Source organism: Equus asinus, chromosome 10 (genome assembly GCF_041296235.1).
Source record: "Equus asinus isolate D_3611 breed Donkey chromosome 10, EquAss-T2T_v2, whole genome shotgun sequence".
Taxonomy (NCBI): domain Eukaryota; kingdom Metazoa; phylum Chordata; class Mammalia; order Perissodactyla; family Equidae; genus Equus; species Equus asinus.
The window spans coordinates 42649095-42672523 of record NC_091799.1 but is presented as its reverse complement, the minus strand read 5'-3'; the positions used below and the strand labels follow the sequence as shown (position 1 = coordinate 42672523).

At 37.5% G+C, this 23429-nt stretch overlaps 1 protein-coding gene across 4 annotated transcripts in view; it reads right to left on the bottom strand.

Annotated features, from left to right (window-relative positions):
* The window catches only part of ERP44 (endoplasmic reticulum protein 44), a 77214-nt gene that overhangs the window by 36228 nt on the left and 17557 nt on the right, over nucleotides 1-23429 (bottom strand). For 2 of the 4 annotated variants that reach the window (XM_014842230.3, XM_014842231.3), the window contains exons 2-4: nucleotides 12132-12204; nucleotides 10380-10419; nucleotides 6136-6251 (exon numbers count right to left, since the gene is read on the bottom strand). In XM_014842230.3, the coding sequence (XP_014697716.1) occupies nucleotides 6136-6251; nucleotides 10380-10419; nucleotides 12132-12204 (229 nt within the window). The remainder of the gene's footprint in view (nucleotides 1-6135; nucleotides 6252-10379; nucleotides 10420-12131; nucleotides 12205-23429) is intronic. The other 2 variants (XM_070519129.1, XM_070519130.1) reach the window with 1 other exon arrangement.

Below are 23429 nucleotides of genomic sequence, written 5' to 3'. Positions count from 1 at the left end.
TATTCTTCCTCCAGGTCTTGTCTCATTGTCTTGGAGAGGACTCCTCCATCCCTCCAGGCTCAGACAGACTCACATTCTCTCAGCCCACCCAAAACCTTCCCTTCACAACAGTTATCACGATGAGCAGTTGTGTATCCACTGCTCTTGCCTGTCTGGGTGTGTCTGGTTCACTGCTGTATCTCTAGAACCTACCATACTGCATTACAAAGGGTAGGAACATAAGAAAAATTGATAAATGCATGAATAATACTATTTAACTCAAGGGGTTGTGGTGAAGATAAATGAAATAATACATGTAAAATCATGCCTAAATCCACAGTAGTTTTTCCTGTTAATTTGACTAGAAACTTTGTGCAAGAACCTTTCCCAGAAATAACACTGTTACTTTGAATGGAAGGTCTGGGTGACACAGTGAGTCAGAAGCAAGGCAGGCAGACTAAAGTATAAGAGGGCAGGACAGACAGGCTGCCACAACTCCAGATGGGTGATTAATAAGAATGTGACATTTGTGGGCAGGACAGTATCTTCATTCTGGAGTCACCTTCTGCCGTTGCTGGGAAGCTTCATATAGATCTTCTGCCTGACAGAAACTAATCCTGGAGCAGCAAGGAGATACACTTGGCTGGAAAGAATATTGTAAGGAAATTCAGACCACAAGAAGAAAAACTGTTTTTATTTGCCTACGATATAATTGTCTAAGTAGAAAATACTATGGGATCTACAAAAAACTTATTAGAACTAATAAGTACCAGTATACAAGATCACTATACAAAAATCAATTGTCTTTCTATATATTTGCAATGAACAATCAGAAATTAAAATTTAAAAATCAATTAGCATAAAAACATAAGAAATACTTAGGAATATTACATCTCACAAAAGATGTATAAGAGCTAAGAAAAAACACTAGACAAATCCAAAATGAGGGACATTCTACAAAATACCTGACCTCAAAACTGTCAAGGTTGTGAAAAAAAAGGGAAAGAATGAGAAATGGACAGATGAGAGGTAGCTAAGAAGCCCTGATAGCTAAATTCAATGTCCTGGATCTTGGAACAGAAAAAGGACATGAGTAGAACAAATGATAAAATCTGAATAAACTCTATAGTTTAGTTAATAGTAATGTACCAGTGTTAGTTTCTTAGTTTTAACAAATGTACCACGGTAATGTAAGATGTCAACATTAGAGTAAATTGAGTAAGGAGTATAGAGGAACTCTCTGTATTATCTTTGTCACTTTTCTGTATCTCTACAATTATTCCAAAAATAAAAAGCTTATTTCAAAAATATCATCTGCAATAGCTTCAAAAAAATACTTAAGGATAAATCTGACAAAGATGTGAAAGACTTGTAGACTGAAACATTGCTGAAAACTGTAAAACATTGCTGAGAAAAACTGAAAAGACCTAAATAAATGGGGAGATATACAATGTTCATGGATTAGAAGATTCAATGTTGTCAAAATGACAATTCTCCATAAATTGGCCCAAGGATTCAAAGTAATCCCAATTAAAATCCCAGCAGTCTTCCCCCCACCCCCCCAACTTTGGCTAGAAATTAACAAGTCAATTCTAAAAGTCATACAGAAATCCAAAGCAACTACAATAGCCAAACCACTTTGAAAAAAAATATATAAAGTTGGAAGATTTACACTACTGACATCAAGATTATTATAAAGCTACAGTAATCTACAAAGTGTGGTATTGGTGTTAACATAAACAAACAGACAAATCACAGATAAGAGATCAACAAAAACATAGCAGAAAATCTCTGTGATCTTGGGTGAGGCAAGGATTTCTTAGATACAGCATTGAAAGCATAATTCACTTTAAAAAAGGATAAACTGGACTTCATTATAATTAAGAATATATGCCCTTCAAAAGACACTCTCAAACGAAATTAGAGGTTTCACACTTCCCGATTTCAAAACATATTACAAAGCTACAGTAATCAAAACAGTGTGGTACTGGCATAAAGATAGACATATAGACCAATGGAATGGAACAGAGATCCCAGAAATAAATCCTCACATATATGGTCAAATGATTTTTGACAAGGGTGCCAAGACCATCCAATAGGGAGAGGATAGTCTCATCAACAAATAGGGCTACAAAAGCTAGATGCCCACATGCAAAGAATGAAATGTACCCTGCACAATATAAAAAAATTAACTCAAAATGGATAAAGACCTAAACATATGACCTAAAGTATAATACTCTAAGAAGAAAACATGGGAGCAAAGTTTCATGACATTTGATTAGCAATGATTACTTGGATATGAGACAAAAGAAGAAGCAACAAATGTAAAAACAGGTAAATCGGACATTAAAATTTAAAACTTCTATAAAAAGAACATAATCAACAGTGAAAAGGCAGCCTATAGAATGGGAGAAGATATTTGCAAATCATAGAACTGATAAGTGGTTAATATCTAGAATATATGAAGAACTCCTATGATTCAACAATAACAAAAAATAACCTGATTTGAAAATCGGCAAAGGACTGGAACAGGTATTTCTTCAAAGAAGATATACAAATGGCCAAGAAACACATGAAAAGATGCTCAACGTTACCAATCAGTAGGGAAATGCAAATCAAAACCACGATAGGTAGCACTTCACACCCTTTAGGATGGCTATTATCACAAAAACAGAAAATAACAAGGGTTAGCGAGGATGCGGAAAAATTGAAACCCTTATGCACTGCTGGTGGGAATGTAAAACTGGTGCAGCTGCTATGGAAAACAGTATGACAGTTCCTCAAAAATTAAAAAATGAAACTGTCATATGATTCACCAATTCTACTTCTGGGTATATATCCAAAAAAACTGAAAGCTGGTCTTGAAGAGATAATTTGCATAACCATGTTCACAGCAGCATTATTCACAATAGCCAAGAGGCGGAAATAACCCAAGTGTCCATCAACAGATGAATGTATAAACAAAATGTGGTCTATACACACAATGGAATATTATTTAGCCTTAAAAAGGAAAGAAATTCTGACACATGCTACAACATGGATGAACCTTGAGGACATTATGCTAAGTGAAATAAGCCAGCCCCAAAGGGCAAATACGGCATGATTCCACTTCTATGAGGTTCCTAGAGCAGTCAAATTCATAGACACAGAAAGCGAAAGGTGGTTGCCAGGGGCTGGGGGGAAGGGGAAATACTGCGTTGTTGTTTAATGAGTACAGCGTTTCAGTTTTGCAAGATAAAGCTCTGGAGACCGTTTGTACAACAATGTGAATATCCTTAACACTACTGAACTGTACAATTAAAAATGGTAAAGATGGTAAATTTTATGTTCACAATTAAAGACACCCTTAAGAGAGTGGAATGGGAGAAAATATTTGTAAATTACACATGTGAAAAAGAACTCATATTCATAATATATAGAGAGCTCTCAAGACCCAATAAGAAATTATTATACCTGTAAATAATTTGAAAAATATGTTAAATTAAATACAATGACCACATCAAGTGTTGGCAAGAATATGGAACAACTGGAACCCTCATACACTGTTAGCAGACATGTAAAATAGTACAAATACTTTGGAAAACAGTCTGCCAGTTTCTTAAAAGTTAAGTATACACCTACCATATGACTCAGGTATTTCACACCTAGCCATATGTCCAGGATAAATGAAAGCTTATGTATAAAGAGTTGCTCCTGAATGTTCATAGCAGCTTTATTTGTAACAGCCCTAAACTGGAAACAAACCAATTGTCTTGTCTGTCAATAGGTGAACAGTTAAACAGCCATATAATGGAATGCCATCCAATAATAAAACTGAATGATACACACAACAATCTCAAAAGAACCATGTTGAGTCAAAAACAACACCACCACCAACACACACACAGAACACACAATGTCTGATTCCACTTAGACAAAATCCTGGAAAATGCAAACTAATCTACAGTAACAGAAAGCTGTTCCATGGTCCCTGAGGCCTGATGGGAGGACAGAGGGACCACAAAGAAGCACGAGGAAGACAGATATGTTGGTATCTTGATTGTGATGACGGTTTCATGGGTATATACACATGTCAAAACATTAAATTGTATAAACTTGTGCAGTTAAGTATATCTCAATAAATCCCTTTTAAAAAAATCAAATCCTACCAAAGAACAATCTGCCTAATAGGCATTTCTCTCCAGATCACAGGATTCTTAAGGTCCTTCCAGTTCAAAACCTCTACAATCCAACTGGCACATAAGGGATTACCCAAAATATAGTCTAGTCTGTCTTACAATCTCTAAAGAGAGAGTGGAAAATGTGAATAAACCATCAATAAGGATTTCAAAATGTCACTTTTAAAAACTGAGGAATTACTCATCAAGGAAAAAATATTTAGAGAGAATGCACAATGTCTCAGATGTTAACTCTCATTAGTAAAAAAATAATTTTGTAGATCTCTCTGGTGTATCAAAAAGCATCTGAACTACAGCAAGTTACTCCCATAAAAAGAGAACTCGGTTACTAGCCATGATGCCAGATTTATCTCAAAGGTAAATTAATCTGTTTAAATGATAGAATAAATGGTACTTATGGTTCAACAATAGTTATTTTTCTTCCCAATGACTGTAAGCTTGAGAGCATAATTTCAGATTTTTTGGTTCAAATTCAGTGAAAGTAGGGACTACTGTATGCACTGTAATGTGTAATTAAATACATGAAGAATAGAAAGATTTGAGACGAGAGCCCACATGAAAACCATCACGTTTCCCCGTTAGCGAAAGGTGGGAGGAAAGATCCAGAAAGCCGTGTGGAAATGCAGTCCATGCTTGCACTGACAACCTTTTATCACTCCCTTCATCCTATCCAGCTGTGAATCTCAGCAGACAGAAACGTGGGGTATGGCTTGTAAGATTCTGAAATGCTTTGCTGTTAGCCTTTTCTGCCCAGCACAGAGTTTTACCAGTAAATCCCAAAAGTGTTTGTTGAATTGAACAGAAAAGAAGCACAGAGACCTGTGAAGGCGTTTGGTCAGGAGATCTGGATTCTGCATCTGGCTTGGCTAGACAGGAAGTCGTATGACATTGGTTAAGCCACTTTATTTCCATTTCCTTATCAGTAAAATGAAAAATTAGCGCACACACACTAATCCTAATTGTCAGGTTAAGTGAAAAGGATAAGAAATTTGCAGAATGGGAGAGTTCTGTATTCAGGCCAACTTACCAATAATTCCAATGTAACAAGCTTTTCACGAGCAAGCTGTCTCCCAGAAACTGTCAGATGCTTGAGATTCAGAGATTAATGAGTAGTTTGGTCTCCACTTAAAAGGGAGTGTTAAAAATAAAGAAAAGAAAAACGTTCCTGCCTTTGAAGAACTGACATTGCCACTGGTGAGACAACTAAGACACAATGAACCAGAACTAGAAAATGCAGTGAGTTTGGCACCAGGAGAGAGGAAAGTTCAAGTGTAATGGGAGCACTGAGGAGGAAACTCCACTGTAAGCTCACCTGCTCAAGTCAGAGAAATCTGCCACGTGTACAGAAAACCAGGAGGATTTTACAGGGGATGCTCTACTGGGACAAGCAAAATCCAAGAGGTGGGCTTTTAAGAGAGTCTAACCTGAGTTTCTCAACACTCTCAATAATTAATCAGTAATTACAGCTCAAAGATAGTCTAAGCCAATCTGAGTAGAATCCTTTATATAACAGAAAGACAAAAATCTGAGATTGTTTTATCTGAAATGACTACAAATGGTATTTCTGCATGATTCTAAAACTAACAGAAATCCATTTTTTCCTAAAGCTATATTTCAATTTTATTGATTGATTTTGGTATTTGCTTTCTTAGAAAACACTGCTAGTTAGGATTTACTGCCTACAGGCTTGCCCTACTTGTTAATGAAAAGAATAAAAACAAAAACAAATTTTTAAAACCCTTCACAGAGGCAAAATGGAAAGCAGTGTTTTAAGTACAGAAAGATTAAATATTAACATTTTAACCAAGGTCACTCTTTTTGGTTTGTTCTCTACTTACAGCATTTAAAAAAAGAAAAGAAAAACATGTGTGCATGCATTTGTATTTGTATTTGAGTGTGTGTGTGTGCGTGCCTGCGTGTGTGTGTAGGACACGTGGGGAGAGGAGAGTTTCTTCGTACTTCCTACTGAGGTACTTACAGTGCTGATCACAATCAACTCTGGCAAACACTACTTGATTTTCATTTGGATATTCTTCCTTAATGACATTGGAAGCTTCTTCAAAAATTGGATGCAACATCTGGCTGAAACGACACCTACGCATAGAGAAGGATACCAGTTAAAACTGAAAAGCAGAAGCAATAACACCTCATTTCAGTTATTATTCACTGATATTTAGAATACGTACGATAAACAGATTTTGAGACAATCACATACTAGTTAATTTACTCACGGATCCTGATGTCATTCACTGGAGATGAAGACCATTTTAAATTCAAAGACTGTACAAATTAAAAGATTTTGGTTTTTTCTTAAGAAAATGGCCAACGTTATGGAGCACACAGCTAAGGGTCTCTCACCGAGGCCATGAAACAAGTGTGAAATAAGCCGTCTAAGATGCCTCTACTTGGACTCGTAACTACTAAGACCTGAACATTTACAAAGGAAATCAGCTTCCTCTAAATAATGAACTAATTTTAGACTACTGTACAAAATTTTTAAAATGGTAAGTTTATTGCAAATATTAGACCAATTCACCTGACTAGCTCAATCAAATCTTACAGGCAAGTTAGTATACTAAATAAATAAGCTGTATGAAAAGGATATATAGTATATAATGAACTGTTTCCCCCAAAACTTACTCTAGGTTAAAATGGGCTTTTGCATCTATAAACATATTAAATATACTAAGTCCAGGAGTAAAATTTTAAATTCTTAAACAAGATTTCCCGTCCATGTTTCCTTGTCTGACCTTTCTGTTTATTTTGTTTTTACTTTTAAAAAAGGGCACAAACCCCACAATATTCCAGAAACTTGACACTTCTGATTCTGACTGTCCCTTAATCAGCCAACCATTTCACAAATATATGTTGTGGGTCATTAAAGGGACCTGATAAGAAAGAGGAGAAGAATCAGATGAGCAGACAACCAGCTGGGTTAGAACGGTCATTCTCATACGAAAAACGTATTGGGTATCTGTTAACAAAAAGCAAACAATAATTGCTACTATGGCTTCCAGAGCCCTTCTCCACTAAGAAATTTACTTAAATGAAGCCTGTGAACTCTTTAACCCACATGTGATTCGGTCATACATATTAACTATGATTCAACAAAAATATCATAAAGCCTGTGAAAGGATGCCCACTTCATACTTCCTGCCTGTTTCTTTTGTATGTATCTCTTCCAGCCCACTCCCCTGACTTCCTAAAGAGAGGTCCTAGAGTACATGAAGGAGACACAATCTCTATCTTCAATCTCATGCTTTCAAGTGGCTCTCTCCTCTTTTAGCATTCTTAACTCCCATCTGGGGTAGGTGGGCGGGGTCTGTGGACATCAGGGACCATGTCTTACTGGACTACATATTCTAATAAGCATTTCAATAAATGTCTGTTAAACGAATAAACTGATAAACTAGAGGAACTGGAGAGGCTGGGATCACAGGTGTGTGGGTTCTTAGAGCTTGCTGAAAATGGGGTGCCGGAGGACAGGGAGGCAAGGGCTGGGGATTGGTCACTGGTTTCTTGAAGAATTAGGATATGGCCTAGTAAAGAATCAGAGGGCAGGCTTCTGGCTTAAGAGCAAGGTAAAGACATACATTAAGGGCTCCTTCTTTCTGGATTGTCCAATTTGCTGCCCGGGAAGCATTTAAGTACATTTCATCTTTAAACAGATCAGTTTTAATACCAAAAGGTGAAAGGAGAAGATGAAATAAAAGCTCAACTGCAATATTACTGCACCATCATACAGCTGAATCCACACATACGGAAAGTTACAATTATAAAAGTGACGTAACAAAAGCAATACATCTATTAAAAAGGCCTGAAGAGTCATCTGAATCCAATCTCCAATCTAGTGCTTGAACCAACCCTTTACAAATCAATCAAATGGGTAAAAGTCTTCACAGGGACAATTTTGGAGCACTTACTAACATGATGGGGGTGGGGGGAGCGGGGGGAATTAGCTTCGGAGTCAGACATACCTGAATTTAAATCTCAGTTCCACCAACTTACTAACCATATGACCCTTCTGAGCCACAATTTCCTCAACCTATAACAGAAATTATAATACCTACCTGTGGGGTAGTTCTGAGCATTAGAACAATGCATGTGAAGAGCCTGGCACATAACCGCATTATTAAGTACCTGCTATGATTTATCACCCTCTGAGGTCTATCAGTATTTTTAGGCAGTTCTACCAGAGAATCCTTCCTTAAACTATGCCACATCCGTAACTTCCAGAGGGAACTCAGATGCTAGCCTTTCAGGCCACACAGAGTAAGTCTACGTCTTGTGGCCAATTACCTAAGTTTTTTCAGTTGAATAAAAGAGTACTAATTCATGAACAACTCAAGGTATTCTTTGGGTAATATGTTTTCCCAAATAATTGTAATTAGTCCACATTTCCAATCTAATTTTTGCAACAAGGTCAAAGGGACGTTCTAGTTCTCTTTCTTACCACACACAAAATCCCTCAACAAGAGAAGCATGTTCTAGTTTTAGCTCTGCCACAATCTAGTCAGGTAACCTTGGCAAAACACTTCACTCCTCTAGATCGTGGTTTTATCTTTAAAGTGGATTGGACTAGATAATCTTCTACCCAATTTTGTGGCTATTGTTACATCTGGACAATCTTAAGTTACCTTGGAAAATGCTACCTTTGTTATACATTTTATAAATGCTATTTTCTCTGTATATCTTCAACATTTTACTGATGTTCTTTAAATACCTTTACTATATATCATTCACAATAAATATTTATTATGTACTTATCTGCCAAGTATTATGCAAAGTGCTTGGGGATTAATACTGAAAAAAATAGTTATGGTAACTTTTTACAAAGCTAACAATGTAGTGGGGAGGCACCAACTAAATTATTGCATACAAGTATTATGATTGGGTAAATATGAGATGCTATGGGAAGATACAAAAAGGGTTCCTAAGCTGACTTGAGAGCAAGGGTAGGGATACTCATCTAGGAAGGTGACCTGAAGAAAGTGGCACCTAATCTAAGACTTGAAAGATGATTACAACTTAACTAGGTAAATGGGTGAGAGAAGAGCGATCTGTTCAGGCAAAGAAAATATCACGACTAAAGGTCCAGTGACAAAAGAGTAAAGAATATTACAGAAACTGAAAGATATTCAGTATAACTAGAAAAGAATGTGGGAGTGGAGAGAGGCAAGACATACAGCTGTAGAGGTAGGAAGGGACCATGTCATCAGGAGACTTCTAGGCCAAGGTAAGGGACTTACCTAAAAGTAATGAAAAACCATGTAAGAGTTTTAAGATGAGGTGTAAACTAATCTAATTTGCACTTAAGGAAAAACCACTCTGGCTTACTTTGTATAGAATAGAGCAGAGACACGTAAGACGAGAAGCCCAGGAAATAAATGGGGAGACTGTCACAGGAGTCTAGGTGAACCGCAGGACTGTGGCCTGACGTAGAGCAGCCGCAAGGAGGAGGCAGTGAGCCTAAAAAGGTCAAATACGACACAGAGTGCCTAGCAATAAGGATTATGCGAGTGTTTCAAACCTCTCTCCAGCTGAAGTGCCCTTCTTCCTCTCCCCATGTCACATTCATTACCATCTACTACATATTATGCCCTTGTTCTAGACTCTGGGAATACTGAGTAAGACAGTATCTCAGCCGTCAAAGTTTGTTTGCTAGGGCACAAACAAAGATAAAAGACAAAAGGATGTAGTAAGAAAAAGAAAGCGGTACATAGGGTACCATATGAACACAGAAGACAGATGCTGATTGGGAAGGGGAAAGGAATAAAGGCTTCCTGGAAGTAGCAGCAGATGGTATATGTTAAAAAATGTCAACATTATTGTTCCTTCTAAACTTGCCACACCCAAATGCTCACCTTCAAACACTGGAAAAATACAGAACTGCATGAGGTACTCTGTGTGTTTTTGTGTGTGTATGTGTGATATACACACATGAGATATTTTGGGTTTTTATGTTACCTGCTTTTATTTTAAGATGTAGGATAATGCAATCAGATATATTTCTCTCTTAAAATACAAATGCTCACCAAATTAAGCTACTCTATTTGTGAATGAGCCTTAATTTAACTGATTTTGTTTATGGAACATGGTCTCACAAAAGAAAAAGGCTTCCCCACTCATCCCTTTCTAGCCCAGAAACATTCACCTTTAGCAAGTTAAAAAAAAAAAATGATGCAACCTCCCCCTCCCAAAAATAATAAGATTATTACTTACCAGTCAGCATAAAAATTTACTAAAGCAACATCAGCATTGTCTGAAATTGAAAAACAAAACCAAACAACCTAAGTTATTTGTGTCTACATAATTTTGACATAATTAAAGACTTAGTTTTCGTCATGGTCTTTTCCACAGTAAAGGTCCTCTAAAAATACACAGTAACAATTAAGTTACTTCTCGCTCACAAACCCATACATAGAATCATGGATGGCTTACGAAATTTGTGGGAGTCTCTCTTCCTTTTTTCCTATATCCTTCATCTTTATACTTTCACCAAATGAATATAAAATACAAAAGGGGAATCAAACCCAGATCAGGCAAGTAAGCTACTATCTTGCCCTCTCTCATAAAAAGTCAAGTGGAATGACCTGGATTTTAATAACCTATTTTTTCACCTTCCATATTAATGCGTAAGTGAGAAGTAGCTCTTCAAATAAAATCCTATTTAACAGAAAAGACCTGTATAACCAAGCCATTTCTAAGTCTCAGATGTCCCACCTAAGTGCAACAAGTAATCTACAACTAACAGTGTTGCATAAGATGTACTTTTTCTGGCTCCCATCCACTTAAGTTATTCTCTGTTGCAAAAATAACTTAGTATCATTTGCATATCCAGATGTGAAGAGGTGAGAAAGATATATTTGTTCTTTTCGCCTAAACCTAATACAGAGAAACTTAGATAACTCCTCAAGTACTCACAAAGATATTCTAGAATTTGGAAGATGAAAGGAGTGAGAATGATATGTCAGTTTCAACTTTCTTCTTCCTTTTTTACCTTCAAAGCCCTTTTTATCCACTTGCCTATTCACTCTAAAGGAGTGGTTCACAAACTGTGGTCCCCGGACCAGAAGCACCAGCATCGTATAGGAACTTGCAGAAATGCAAATTCTTAGAGTCAGTCTAGCAGTCACCATCAGAAACTTGGGGCCAGGCCCAGCAGTACAGATATTAATAAACCCTCCAGGTGATTCTGATACGTGCTAAAGTTTATAGAACCACTGCTCTACAGAAATCTCATAATGCGGGAATAGACTTTTTAACATTTAAAACCAGTTCCAAGGACACAAAACAATATATGCTGCTCAATGAATAACACCTTATACCTCTATTCTTTTTGGTTTTGTTATGCTCAAACCAGTGGTTGAAATGGAGCGCTTTAAAAAAATCATTTACGCACTTTGTACATTTTCTTAAATCTCCTCAGTTGTGATTTCTATCAACCACGTCTTCACCTTCCCTCCAGTACTTTTAAAAGCAAGAAATGTTTCCCCCAAGTTAATTCCATCTACAAATTGTCAGCAAACAAAACATTCACTAAAACACTTTTTGAACTTAACTGGACCAATGACAATAAATGAGATCAGGTGATTTAGTTAAAAATTTAAAAAGACCAATTCCTCGGCTGCGTCCTAAGGTCATTAACATTCAGCACTGCACAGTGGAAACGGCTGGCCTCTAAGTAGGCTTTAGCAAAATACTTCATGAATTGTTAACAGTGGAATTTACAAGAAGGTAAAGAAATAAAACAAAACCAAAAGTTTACTTCACTTGTAACACAGGAAAGCAGACTTACGCTTACCAAAAACTTAAAACCAAAAGTCCTTTGTTAATTCAGTGCACCGTGGAATTAGTCAGAATGTCAGCTCGTCAACTGTTCTAGATAACTGAGATTTTACTTTGTTTCTGTATATAAACTAACTCTTTATAGAGAAGGAAGTGTACTTTGTTTAAAAATATCAAGGTACTTACTTAAAATGTCATCTATATTCTCTGTATCAAGACTTGTTATTTCAGTTGTTACAGGAGTAAAAACCCAAGTTACCTGGAAATTTAAAAAATGTGAAATTGATAAATGTTTCCACAAAAGGCAAATAAAGCATAAAGTCTAAAAAGGAAAAGAAAATTTATGAATAAAGTTAGTTCCACCTGTTATTTACAGAATCATCCAACAACTGGTTTTAATCTTTACTATCTCCTCTAACCCTTCGCTAGGTCAGCGAAATAGAAGTACAACTTCTCAAGCCTGGAAACTGGTCAAATAAGGCTTCTTATACTTCCAAATATATAAAAGAGATTGTTTCTAAACAATTAAGAAAATTGAGAATTTACTCACTCTGTTAAATTAATACTTTCAACAACTTCATCTTTATGGCGCCACAAGAAAAAAATTGCCAAATTATTATCAGTTTTGAAAGAATATAAAACCAAAGCTACGTTTGCTGATTCTATCCCACCATGTTTCTAAGACAGAACAAAATAATGAAGAAGACGATTCAAGAAAGACTCTTCAAATTGTGAACCAAAAGCCCTTCTTGCCTCATCTTCACTTACTGGTGATAACAATGTAAGTGAGAGGCTTATATTAAAAAGAGAACAAGAATGTTTTGCTTCCACTTTAACATGTCTGAACCATAAAGTGCACATTTATCAAAGAAAATCTCCGTTTTCTAGTTGCAAAACAAAGATACAATTTTAAACTCAACTATCAACTGTTTACTTATTTTTATATAAGTATATTTTATTTTTAGGTTCCATCTTTAACAGGCTACATGGTTTGATGTCTGACAGTTTTTTGTTCAAACCAGAGTTTGCATATGGAAATTTATTCAGTGAACCGTTGCTTTTTAGTGAGTGACAACTAACGGCAGGCCCTGATCCAGGTACTGAAGACTACTCCTTCACCCACCCGTTTCACGGACACTTTAGTACTCAGAACGGTTGCAACTCAAAAATTTTATAATTCACCAATTCAATTTCTAATGGTATAAAGAGACGCATTGATGCTGGTATGAAAATAAATCCCGCTAATTATTTGAAATGTTTCTATAAACTTATTCTTTTCTTAGAAGAAGCCTAAGAATAATATGTCTTATTTTCAAGTTAACATAATAGGGTAGCCAATAGCTGGCTACTATCTGCTAGCAACCAATAAATTCTACTCTCTTGAAAGTAAGACAGATAATTTAAAATCCCTGAATATTTGACTTATATAACTAATTCCATTATTTTCAACACCTCAGAAATTAACTGGAAAGATCAGACTTCCTTCACTAATCATTACTTACTATCCATATCTCAGTTAACAGATTCTTTCCTCATCAGTGTATGATCAGCTCTAGATAATTGTGTAACCTGTTAAAAGATAAACTGAGGCATATTAAAATTTTTAAGACTTTATTGGAGCAAAAATCAATTTGAATCAGGTAGCATCCAATCTAACAGATAGAAGGGAGGCCCAAGGAGCTGTACTAAATGAAAAACTTTCATAGGCAGAAGGGAGTGGGAACAAGGAAGTTACACTAGTCAAAAAAGCGGGTTGGTTACTGCAAAATTACTTCCCTGTAGGGGATGGCAGGGGTGTATCAGGCAGGTTACCTAACTAGTGCTGATCAGGCGATTCCTCATTGACTGGTTAAGATTCCATTTCTGGGGCAGCCGAAACTGTAAGTTGTCTCGGGTTGGTGTTATGGGGCTTAGCATAAGTGACTCCATTTTGGGCCTGTTGTCTTGTTTTTAACAATCCAATTATATTAGTATAGCAAAAGTTTAGAGTGGATTGTGTGAAGAAAAATTCAAGATGATAACACAAAAATATTATCATCAAGGGGCTGGCCCCGTGGCTGAGTGGTTAGGTTTGTGTGCTCCGCTGCAGGCGGCCCAGTGTTTCGTTGGTTCGAATCCTGGGCGCGGACATGGCACTGCTCATCAAACCACGCTGAGGCAGCGTCCCACATGCCACAACTAGAAGGACCTAAAATGAAGAATATACCACTATGTACCAGGGGGCTTTGGGGAGAAAAAGGAAAAAAATTTAAAAAAAAAATCTTAAAAAAAATATATATTATCATCAAGCAACGAAGCTGATCATTATCAAAGTCATTAATAACCTGACAGTCATTTATAGAGTGTCTACTAGGTACTGAGGGCACATGCATGAGGTGTGCATGCTCTGCCTCAGGAGCTCTCACACCAGTGGTGACGGTCAGGAGGGGAGGAAGATGCTAAACACAGATATAATGGTCTTCAGCTGTCTAATCCAAGAAAGCCCACTTTTGAAGAGCAAGTTATCGCCTATCAAAATACAGAGAAGCATATTCTAAATTTAATTGCTTTTAACTTTGAAACACATGGCAAAAATATTTACACGCTAGGTAATGACAAAAGAGAGGCATCAGTCAATTTGGCTGCATTAATAGCTAATTATTAGTTAAGAAACATTGTGCTAAGCAGCATGCAACTGATAAGACGTGTGGAGCGAACAGCTGTGTGGAAGAGGGCCCACAGCAAGAAAACCGTCACTGACCCAACAATCTCTCCTCCCTGAAGGAGATAAAGGCGGCGGCTGACCATTAACATTTCTATTAATATGCAGTGTGAAGGGAAAGACAGGTTGTTTATTTGAATTGTTAGCAAGCTCCACTAGTCTGGCAAATTGTTTCTTTTCATGTCAGCCCTGGGCGGAAACAAGATTCTCCTGGGGAAACATCTTTATGTGTCAAATGCTATACTGCTTAAGTAAAATAAAGACGAGTAACTCTAAACCAGGACAGGAGAAGGGTAATCGTTAATTTAATTTTTTTAAATTTAGACTTGAAGTAAACTTTTAAAGTTCCTTTTTAAAGAAACAACAAAAGCCTACATAGAAATTTTGAATAGAAGATCTTAATAGTCATGGAGAATATAGCCTCTAATGGTGGGATATTTAGACAACATATGTAAATAAGCAGACAAAAACTTATGAAATATTTCACAAATTGGTCATTCTCTTCAGTTCATTAACTCATTTTGAACTTGCCAAGAAAACTGAGAAGGCTCTCCAATCATCTCCTATAATTGATTGGATAATTCCTTCCACATGCATTTCTTGACTAAATATTAAACATTCCAGTCTGAGGTTGTCTAGTGAAATGATCTTACATAAAAGGCACATCAATGAAATGGTAAACACTGCACCCAAATTCATTTTAAAAAAAAATAAGTGACAGGCTAGATTTAAATAGGAGCTTCTTCAGCAAGAATATTTTCTTCCATCAGATGATTTCTTAAAGTTGAGATATCTTTGGAACTAAAAAGCTTTTCGTTCCTTTAAACTTCCCTGTATCCTCCATGACCACCTGACTGGCTAGCGATGCCAGTGCCCTGGCTGTATTTCCACAGCACTTTTGAAGCCACCCAGCAGTCAGTCGCTTTTCTCAAAACAGGCCCCAGAATTGTTCCGCTTCTTCCTCTTTGTGTACATGCTTTTCTCTCCTGGAGTGTTCTCTTCTCCACTACTGCATAATCAATCCTTCAAGGATTGATTCCCTCCTCCATGCAGCTTTGTCTGGTTCTCCTAGTAGAAAACAACTTTTCTTTCTCATAAACCTGACCTACTCCATGGGGATCAAACAAGGGAAACTGTAGGCTAGGGAAATGGAGTTACTGCGAAAATAAGACTCTCTCTAGATTAGACATCAAGTTGAAACAAGATATAATGAAAAGCTGATTACATGATAAAAAGAAAGTATTTTAGAAATAAATTTTGGAAAGACATTTTATTAAGCACTCTCTCTCAACGTTAGGTCAAACTCTAATTGTCACAATATTAACATATATACTGCTATAATACCAGAACACACAAAACGCTCTGGTACTCAGTGCAAAAGCCAAGAGCTATTCCTCTTCTGAAAAAACATTAACTGAACAAAACAATAATCCAACAGGATCTTCTTCAGAAGTATGAACTCACAGCAATAACAACACATACTGGAAATGAACTATTAAAGCTTTTCTGTTCATAATTTTTAAAATAAATAAACTTTCCTAGAACATTAAGACCATTCGCGTATACCCTTAACAGGAACTACTACGACACTCCCTGAACTGAATCTCTCCCTTCAATCCAACCTGCCCACACAGGCCAGACCAATCTTTTCAAATGCTGCTTTGCATATATCAATTCCTCTGCCCAAAAAAACCCTCAAAGGCTTTTCATTGTCTACAGTATAAAAGCCTAATTCCACGGCCTGGCATTTAGGATCATTCACAAACTAGCCCACACTTGCTTTCCCAAATCACATCGTACCGCTCCCCATCCCTATCCCAGACTCCAACCACCACGAACTCCAGCCAGAGGAACCACAGATTCTAACTGGCCACACACTCCAGCTTGCTTGAGACAAACCCAGTTTACGCCTGTTGCTCTAGAATATTAATAGCACCGCCCCTTTCAAAAGAGTCCTGGCTAGGGCAATAAGTTATATAGTAACCCTCTTTGCAGTAGACCCTTAGCAACTGAAAGTAACCGTAACAAGCTCTTCACAAATTCTAAATTATTAATAAGCATATAACGTCCTTCCATATCATATACAGTAAAATGAAAAATGTAATGAGAGTGAATCGAGAAGAACAAAGATAACCAAGACGTGAGTGCTAAACCAATCCCTAGCCTCACTCACCGACTTAAACACTAGGCTCTTAGCAAGGGAATAAAACAGTAACTCAGAAAAACTACTACACGACCCTTCAAGGGTCACTCACAAATGGTCCAAATCCGGTAAGTTACAAATCCACGAATGCAGACAGTCTACAGCAGCTGCAATTCCTAAAATGTGTCTGTTTATTCTCCTGCCTCCATACTTTGCTCACGCAGTTTCCTCTGCTCAGAGCAGCTAGGAAAACCTATCTAGTTTCCAAGACCCAATTCAAAAGCTGTCTTTTCTACGAAGCCTTTCCTGATGGTCCCAGACAACAACGATTCATTTCTCTCTCCTCGGAAGCCCCAGAGCACCTTCGGTAGGGTGTTAACACATGATCTGCACACAGGTTATCTGTGCTACCCTACCTCAAGCAGGAGACTCTGCGTACCTTGAAAGGAGAGCCTGTGCCTTATTCAAGTTGTATCCCACAGATTACTTACTACAGTACCCTATTTGTATACAATAAACACTCAAATCTGTACTAAGTGAAAGAATAGAGTATGTTAATACACTAACAATTCAGAGGGAGAGCACTGGAGGTGAGAAATGGGGGAACAGCCAACAAATATTTTTAACATGTTTGAGGAAAATAAGGCTATCGAATAGGAATGAAGTCTATATTAAAACTTGTTTTGAATTATGTAATGGTGAAAAGCACCCACTAGGTGATAATTCCTGACTCCCATTTAGCGGGAATCTCAGAAGTGATCTTCACACCCACTGCAGCAACCCCTCTGCCTCACTGTCCAAGAGCCGTCCTGAGCCCCTAATCACACCTTCTTCTGGGTCCCCCAGCTGTTCTCCGACGTGATTTCCAGATGCTTCAGCACACAGAATACCCTCCTTTAGGAACAGCCATGCTACATTAGTGGATGGAGATCCAGCACTTCTTGCACTGTCCTATTTTAAGGTGGTTAAAGCAGTCACGAAAAGAGCCGGAGACTCTCGGGAGCAGAAGCTAAGGAAGGATCAGGCAGAAGAGTTTACCGAATATTACATCTGTTGGCAAGATTTAGAGGCACAAAAGCATTTGCTAGGCTTTGCTTTAAGCGTTTTATTAGAACAGCTTAGTAAACTGAGTTTAGAAAACGATATTTCCAGTGAGTTTGTTTGTTTTAAAGTGCAATACCTTAAAACCTTGCTGTTCAAATAGTGGTCCCTGAACCAGCAGCACTGGCATCACCTGGGAGCTTGTGAGAAATGCAGAATATGAGGCCCCTGCCTGGACCTACTGAACCAGAATCTCCATTTTGCTAAGATCCCCAAGGCATTCCTACGCGCATTAAAGTTTAAGCAGCACTGCCTCAGAGAACAAAGCTTTTGACTCTACAGACAAGCATGGAATTCATTTTAAACTTTCTACAATGTTTCTGGTCCTCAAATATGAACACAAGAACAAGTAAGACTCATTTGTGAGAATTCTGTATTGACATGCAAATTACTGATTTTAGAAAATGTGGAATCCATAATCTTATTAGAAATTTGCATAGATGTTAATTTTTAAAAGTATACTGCCTTCTGCCTGAAAGGATATTTCTGCATGAAAATTATTAGCATAAAATAGGATGTTTCCCTCCTTGTGGCATTACTATTCTCCATTGGCATTACACCTGCTAGGCATTCTGCAGTAATAGCTTAGAGGATTTTTGCTAAATTGGTTCATTTATCCACCTTTCTGTTGGGAGATTCTCAAAGCCCTTTACAAGCTATGTCTCTCCTACAGCAAGAAATAAGCACTGTCCCGAGCAACAGCTCCCTTCTACTTCTAACCCAGGCTGACAACTCAGCCTCCCACCTGAAGTCCCAATGCCACTGGACCCAGACTGCTTCTCTTCCCTGGGGCCCCTGCTCTCACTCTCAGTTTTGCATTAAGCTGGCAGGCAACAGAAACGAAGAGGTTTGCAGTTGGCTGCAAGGAGTCAGGAGATATGAAAGGTCCCGGGAGGAAAGAAGCTGAGGCTGACAGGCACTGTATGAGCCTTGAAGCTGAGTATCAATCAAGGCACATCTCGCTGTTAGTATTCCCAGAAGCATTACAATGAACTAGAAGTTCAAAGAGAGGGGAAAATAGGACTAAGCGTAGAATAACACGGGGAAGCTATTTAACCCTTAAATTGCTCAGGGACAAAACATTCCTATAACATCAGTGCAACCCATTTTGGACAAGTCAGACCAATCTGCTTTTATAAAGAAACACTAGAACAATTATAATTCTTCATTAAATAACTCAATTATGATGGGGTAGACATTTGGGAAAAAAATTCTATGCAAAAAAAATAATTCATGTATAGATAATATAATCCTTAAACTCAAATTCTGCGAGTAAAAACAAATATAGAAAAAAAAAGCTGTTGCAACTCATACTTTTTCTTGCATATTAGTTATTTGATCATGCATGGATTTCCACTAAAATTGATGTCATCTGTGTTATGTTCTTCACTGTATTCTAAAAATGGGATGAACTAATTCACCTTAAATAGACCATGTACTTCTCTGAACTTCAGAGAAGGATGCTCTTGTTATAAAATGCTTTTCAGAACTGGAAATGAGCTTCTCAACGTGTAGACGGGATTTTTTTCTTAAAATCACCACAACACTACTCCTCTGAAACCCAAACAAAGCATGGGAATTGGGAGAAAATTCAAGATGAGAACTGTTTTCTTCTTTTTCTGTACACACTCTGGAACCTAGGGGGAGCGGTTATGTGCAGGGGGTGGGGGTGAGAGTGAGACAATGTTCCATCCATCCCTGTCTCCCAATTACTGCCTAGCACTGGATCTTGTAAGTAACTGTCTAGAACAAATACTTGCACACATATGCCAAGAGAAAATTATGACTGCTGTCCTTGTGCCACACCGTAATTCCTGCCCAGGATGCCTGATGAAAGTAAGTTCCCCTAAGACAGTCTACATACAAGCTGGTACATACATTCTTTTGTGAGATCACTCATTCGTTCCACAAATAATTCACTGAGCCCTCTATTACTTGCTAGGCACTGTACTAGGCACTGGGGAAGGGGTGTGAATAATATCATATTGATGTTTATATTACATCTAGCAAGATCCTCAAACAATTTCATTTTCACATTAAAAAAGAGAGAGAGAAGATCCTCTCTCCCAAGCGTTTTCATCCATAATTCCTGCAAAGTCATTACCTCTTCTCAAAAGAAGATAACTGCTGGGCCTTGAACAACAAGAATTACATAGTATGTTATACTCCCTTTTTGCCAAGGCTTTCAAGAGGCTTTGAGCTAATCTTAACGTGGAACAACGGCATTGACACCGTTATTGAACAATCTCCACACACTAAAGGTGGGACAACCAGATATTAATGCTTCTTGATAGGATGCAATAGGAAACAGAAAGCACGACTTGTGAAGAATTCTTAAAACTCAAAAAACTGAACTTGACCCCACCCTAATCAAGCCCAAGCACTAGTGTAGAGGAAACAATAGATATAGAGAAACGCAAAATGACACCATGAGGTTGCAAGCTGCCACGTCAAAATACAGGAAATTTTATAAGAAAAATGACAGCCTATCTTCATTTGGACACTCCCTAGAAGTGGATGCTGAGACAAGTAGCCAAGTACAAGCAGTTCATTTGGGAGAAAAAGGAAGTACCCACAGAGAAATAGGAAGTAGAATGGAAAGACAGTCAATATACAACATAATATAGTGAACTAAATATCCATGTTTTCACTTAACTTTTTAAAAAAAATTTCAAGGTTTATACCAAATAGACTGTCACATCTCCTAAATTACATAATTTAAATTCTTTAACTCTCTGATTTACTAGCTTCTGCTGGTGGCATATGCATTTCTACACCACACAATGTAAAGGAAGTATCTCCTACATATGTCAAAGAATGCCTTTATTTCACCACTAAACATGTAACCCAGACTGGGTTTTTTCTGATGAGTCAACAGCCTTCAATGAAACAGTCTTCAGAGAAACCTTTCACATTCACTTAGTTCTAAAATGACTCTTAGGCTTTCTAGTTTCTTATTCCCGAGTACTATGTTCTAGGGTAAAAATATTTTTATTATCAAATCCAAGAACGATTCCATTAAGGGTCAGCCCCATGGCTGAGTGCTTAAGTTCACGTGCTCTGCTTCAGCAGCCCAGGGTTTCGCTGGTTCGGATCCTGGGCACGGACCTACACACCGCTCATCAAGCTATGCTGAGGCAGCACCCGACATAGCACAACTAGGAGGATCTACAGCTAGAATATAGAACCACATACTGGGGAGCTTTGGGGGGAAGAAGAAGAAGAAGAAGAAGAAGAAGAAAAGAATGATTCCATTAGTATATAGGTCTAATGTATTAATCCATTGCTTACTTTAAAAATCTGTATCTTCATAATTGTACTGTCACTTCTAACCACATCAATTCTAAATGTCAATCAAAAGTAGTCCTTGAAAGACCATACACTTGCTAAGATACCTATCCTAATTAAATAATCATTAGAAGAAAGAATCTTTAATGCTACCCCATATACCACATACTGGAGCAAAGGCAATACAATGGAGAAAAGACTTTTTCAATAATGGTGCTGTAACAACTGGACATCCACATGCAAAAAAAAAAAAATGAATCTAGACACAGATCTTACACCCTTCCCAAAATTAATTCAAAAGGAACCAGAGACCTAAATGTAAAACACAAAACCATAAAACTAGAGAGAAAAACTAGATGACCTTGGGTTTTTAGATACACCAAAGGCATGATCCATGAAAGAATTCATAAGGGGGACTTCATTAAATTAAAAGTTTTTGCTCTGCAAAAGACACTGTCAAGAGAATAAGATGACAAGTCACAGACTGGGAGAAAATATTTAAAAAAGACTTATCTGATAAAGGACCATTCTGCAAAATATAAAAAGAACTCTTAAAACTCAACAATAAGAAAACAAACAACCTGATTTAAAAATGGGCCAAAGACCCTGACACCTCACCAAAGACATATAGACAGCAAATAAGCATATGAAAAGATGCTCCACATATATATCATCAGAGAAATGTAAATTAAAACAATGAGATACCACCACACCCCTAAAATCTGGAAGACTGACAATACCAAATGCTGGCAAGGATGTTGAGCAACAGAAACTCTCATCGCTGGTGAGAACACAAAACAGTACAGCCACTTTGGAAGACACTTTGGCTGTTTCTTACAAAATTAAACATACTCTTGCCATACAATCCAGCAGTCACGCTCTTAGACATCTACTCAAAGAAAGTGGACTCATGTCCACAGAAACACCTGAACACAGATGTTCATAGCAGCTTTATTCACAATTGAAGTAACCAAGATATCCTTCAGTAGGTGAGCATATTAACTGTGGCATGCCCAGACAATGGAGTATTATTCAGCGCTAAGAAGAAATAAGCTATTAAGCCATGAAAAGATATCAAGGACCTTAAATGCATATTACTAAGTGAAAGAAACCAGTCTGAAAAGGCTATTTACTGTTTGTTTCCAACCATGACACTGTATGAGGAACAAGGCAAGAAAAGGCAAAACTATGGAGGCAGTGAAAAGATCAGTGGCTAGAGTTGAGAGGAGAGAGATGCATGAATCAACAGAGCACAGAGGATTTTTAGGGCAATGAAACTACTTTGTATGCTACTATAATGGTAGATACATGTCATTATACCTTTGTCCAAACCCATGGAATTTACAACACCAAGAGTGATTCCTAATGTAAACTATGGACTCTGGGTGATGATGATGTGTCAACGTAGGTTCATCAACTGTAACAAATGTACCACTCTGGTGGGGGATGTTGGTAATGGGGGAGGCTATGCATGTGGTAAGGCAGGGAGTACATAGGAACTCTCTCTACCTTCTGCTCAATACCCCTGTGACCCTAAAATTGCTCTAAAACAAAGTCTCTTAAAAAAAAATTAATCATTCCTTATTTCACTATTAGTACAAATAAACTTATTTTCCTAAATACCTTTAATGCAACAAAAGTATTTAATTCACTACTTTTATTATTTTCTAATCTAAAGAATAACTTTGAGATGTACAGACGTGCACAAAAATAGCTTATTTCTCTCTCCCTACAGATCTATGTATTTGGATTTAAAGATTTGGAGTTAAAAAGGACCATAGAGGCTGTAGTAGATTGAACAGAGTTCCTCCAAAATTCATGCCACCCAGAACTTCAGAATGTGATGTTATTTGGAAATAGGGTACCTGCAGATGTAATCAGTTACTGATCTCGAGATGAAATCATCCTGGATTTAGGGTGGGCCCTAAATCCAACAACTGGTGTCCTTACAAGAAGAGGAGAAGACACAGAAAAACACAGAGGAGATGACGTAAAGATGGCGGTAGAGATTGGAGTAATGTGTCTATAAGCCAAGGAACTCCAGGAGCCACTAGAAGCTGGAAAAGGCAAAGGGGTCTCCCCTAGAACCTCCAGAGGGACAGTGGCCCTGCCAGCATCTTGATTTCAGACTTTTGATTTCCAAAACTGTGAGCAAATAAATTTGTTTTAAGCCATCAAGTTTGTGTTAATTTATCAAGACAACCCTAGGAAACTAACACAGAGGCAAAATCACATTAGTTCACATTTAAGA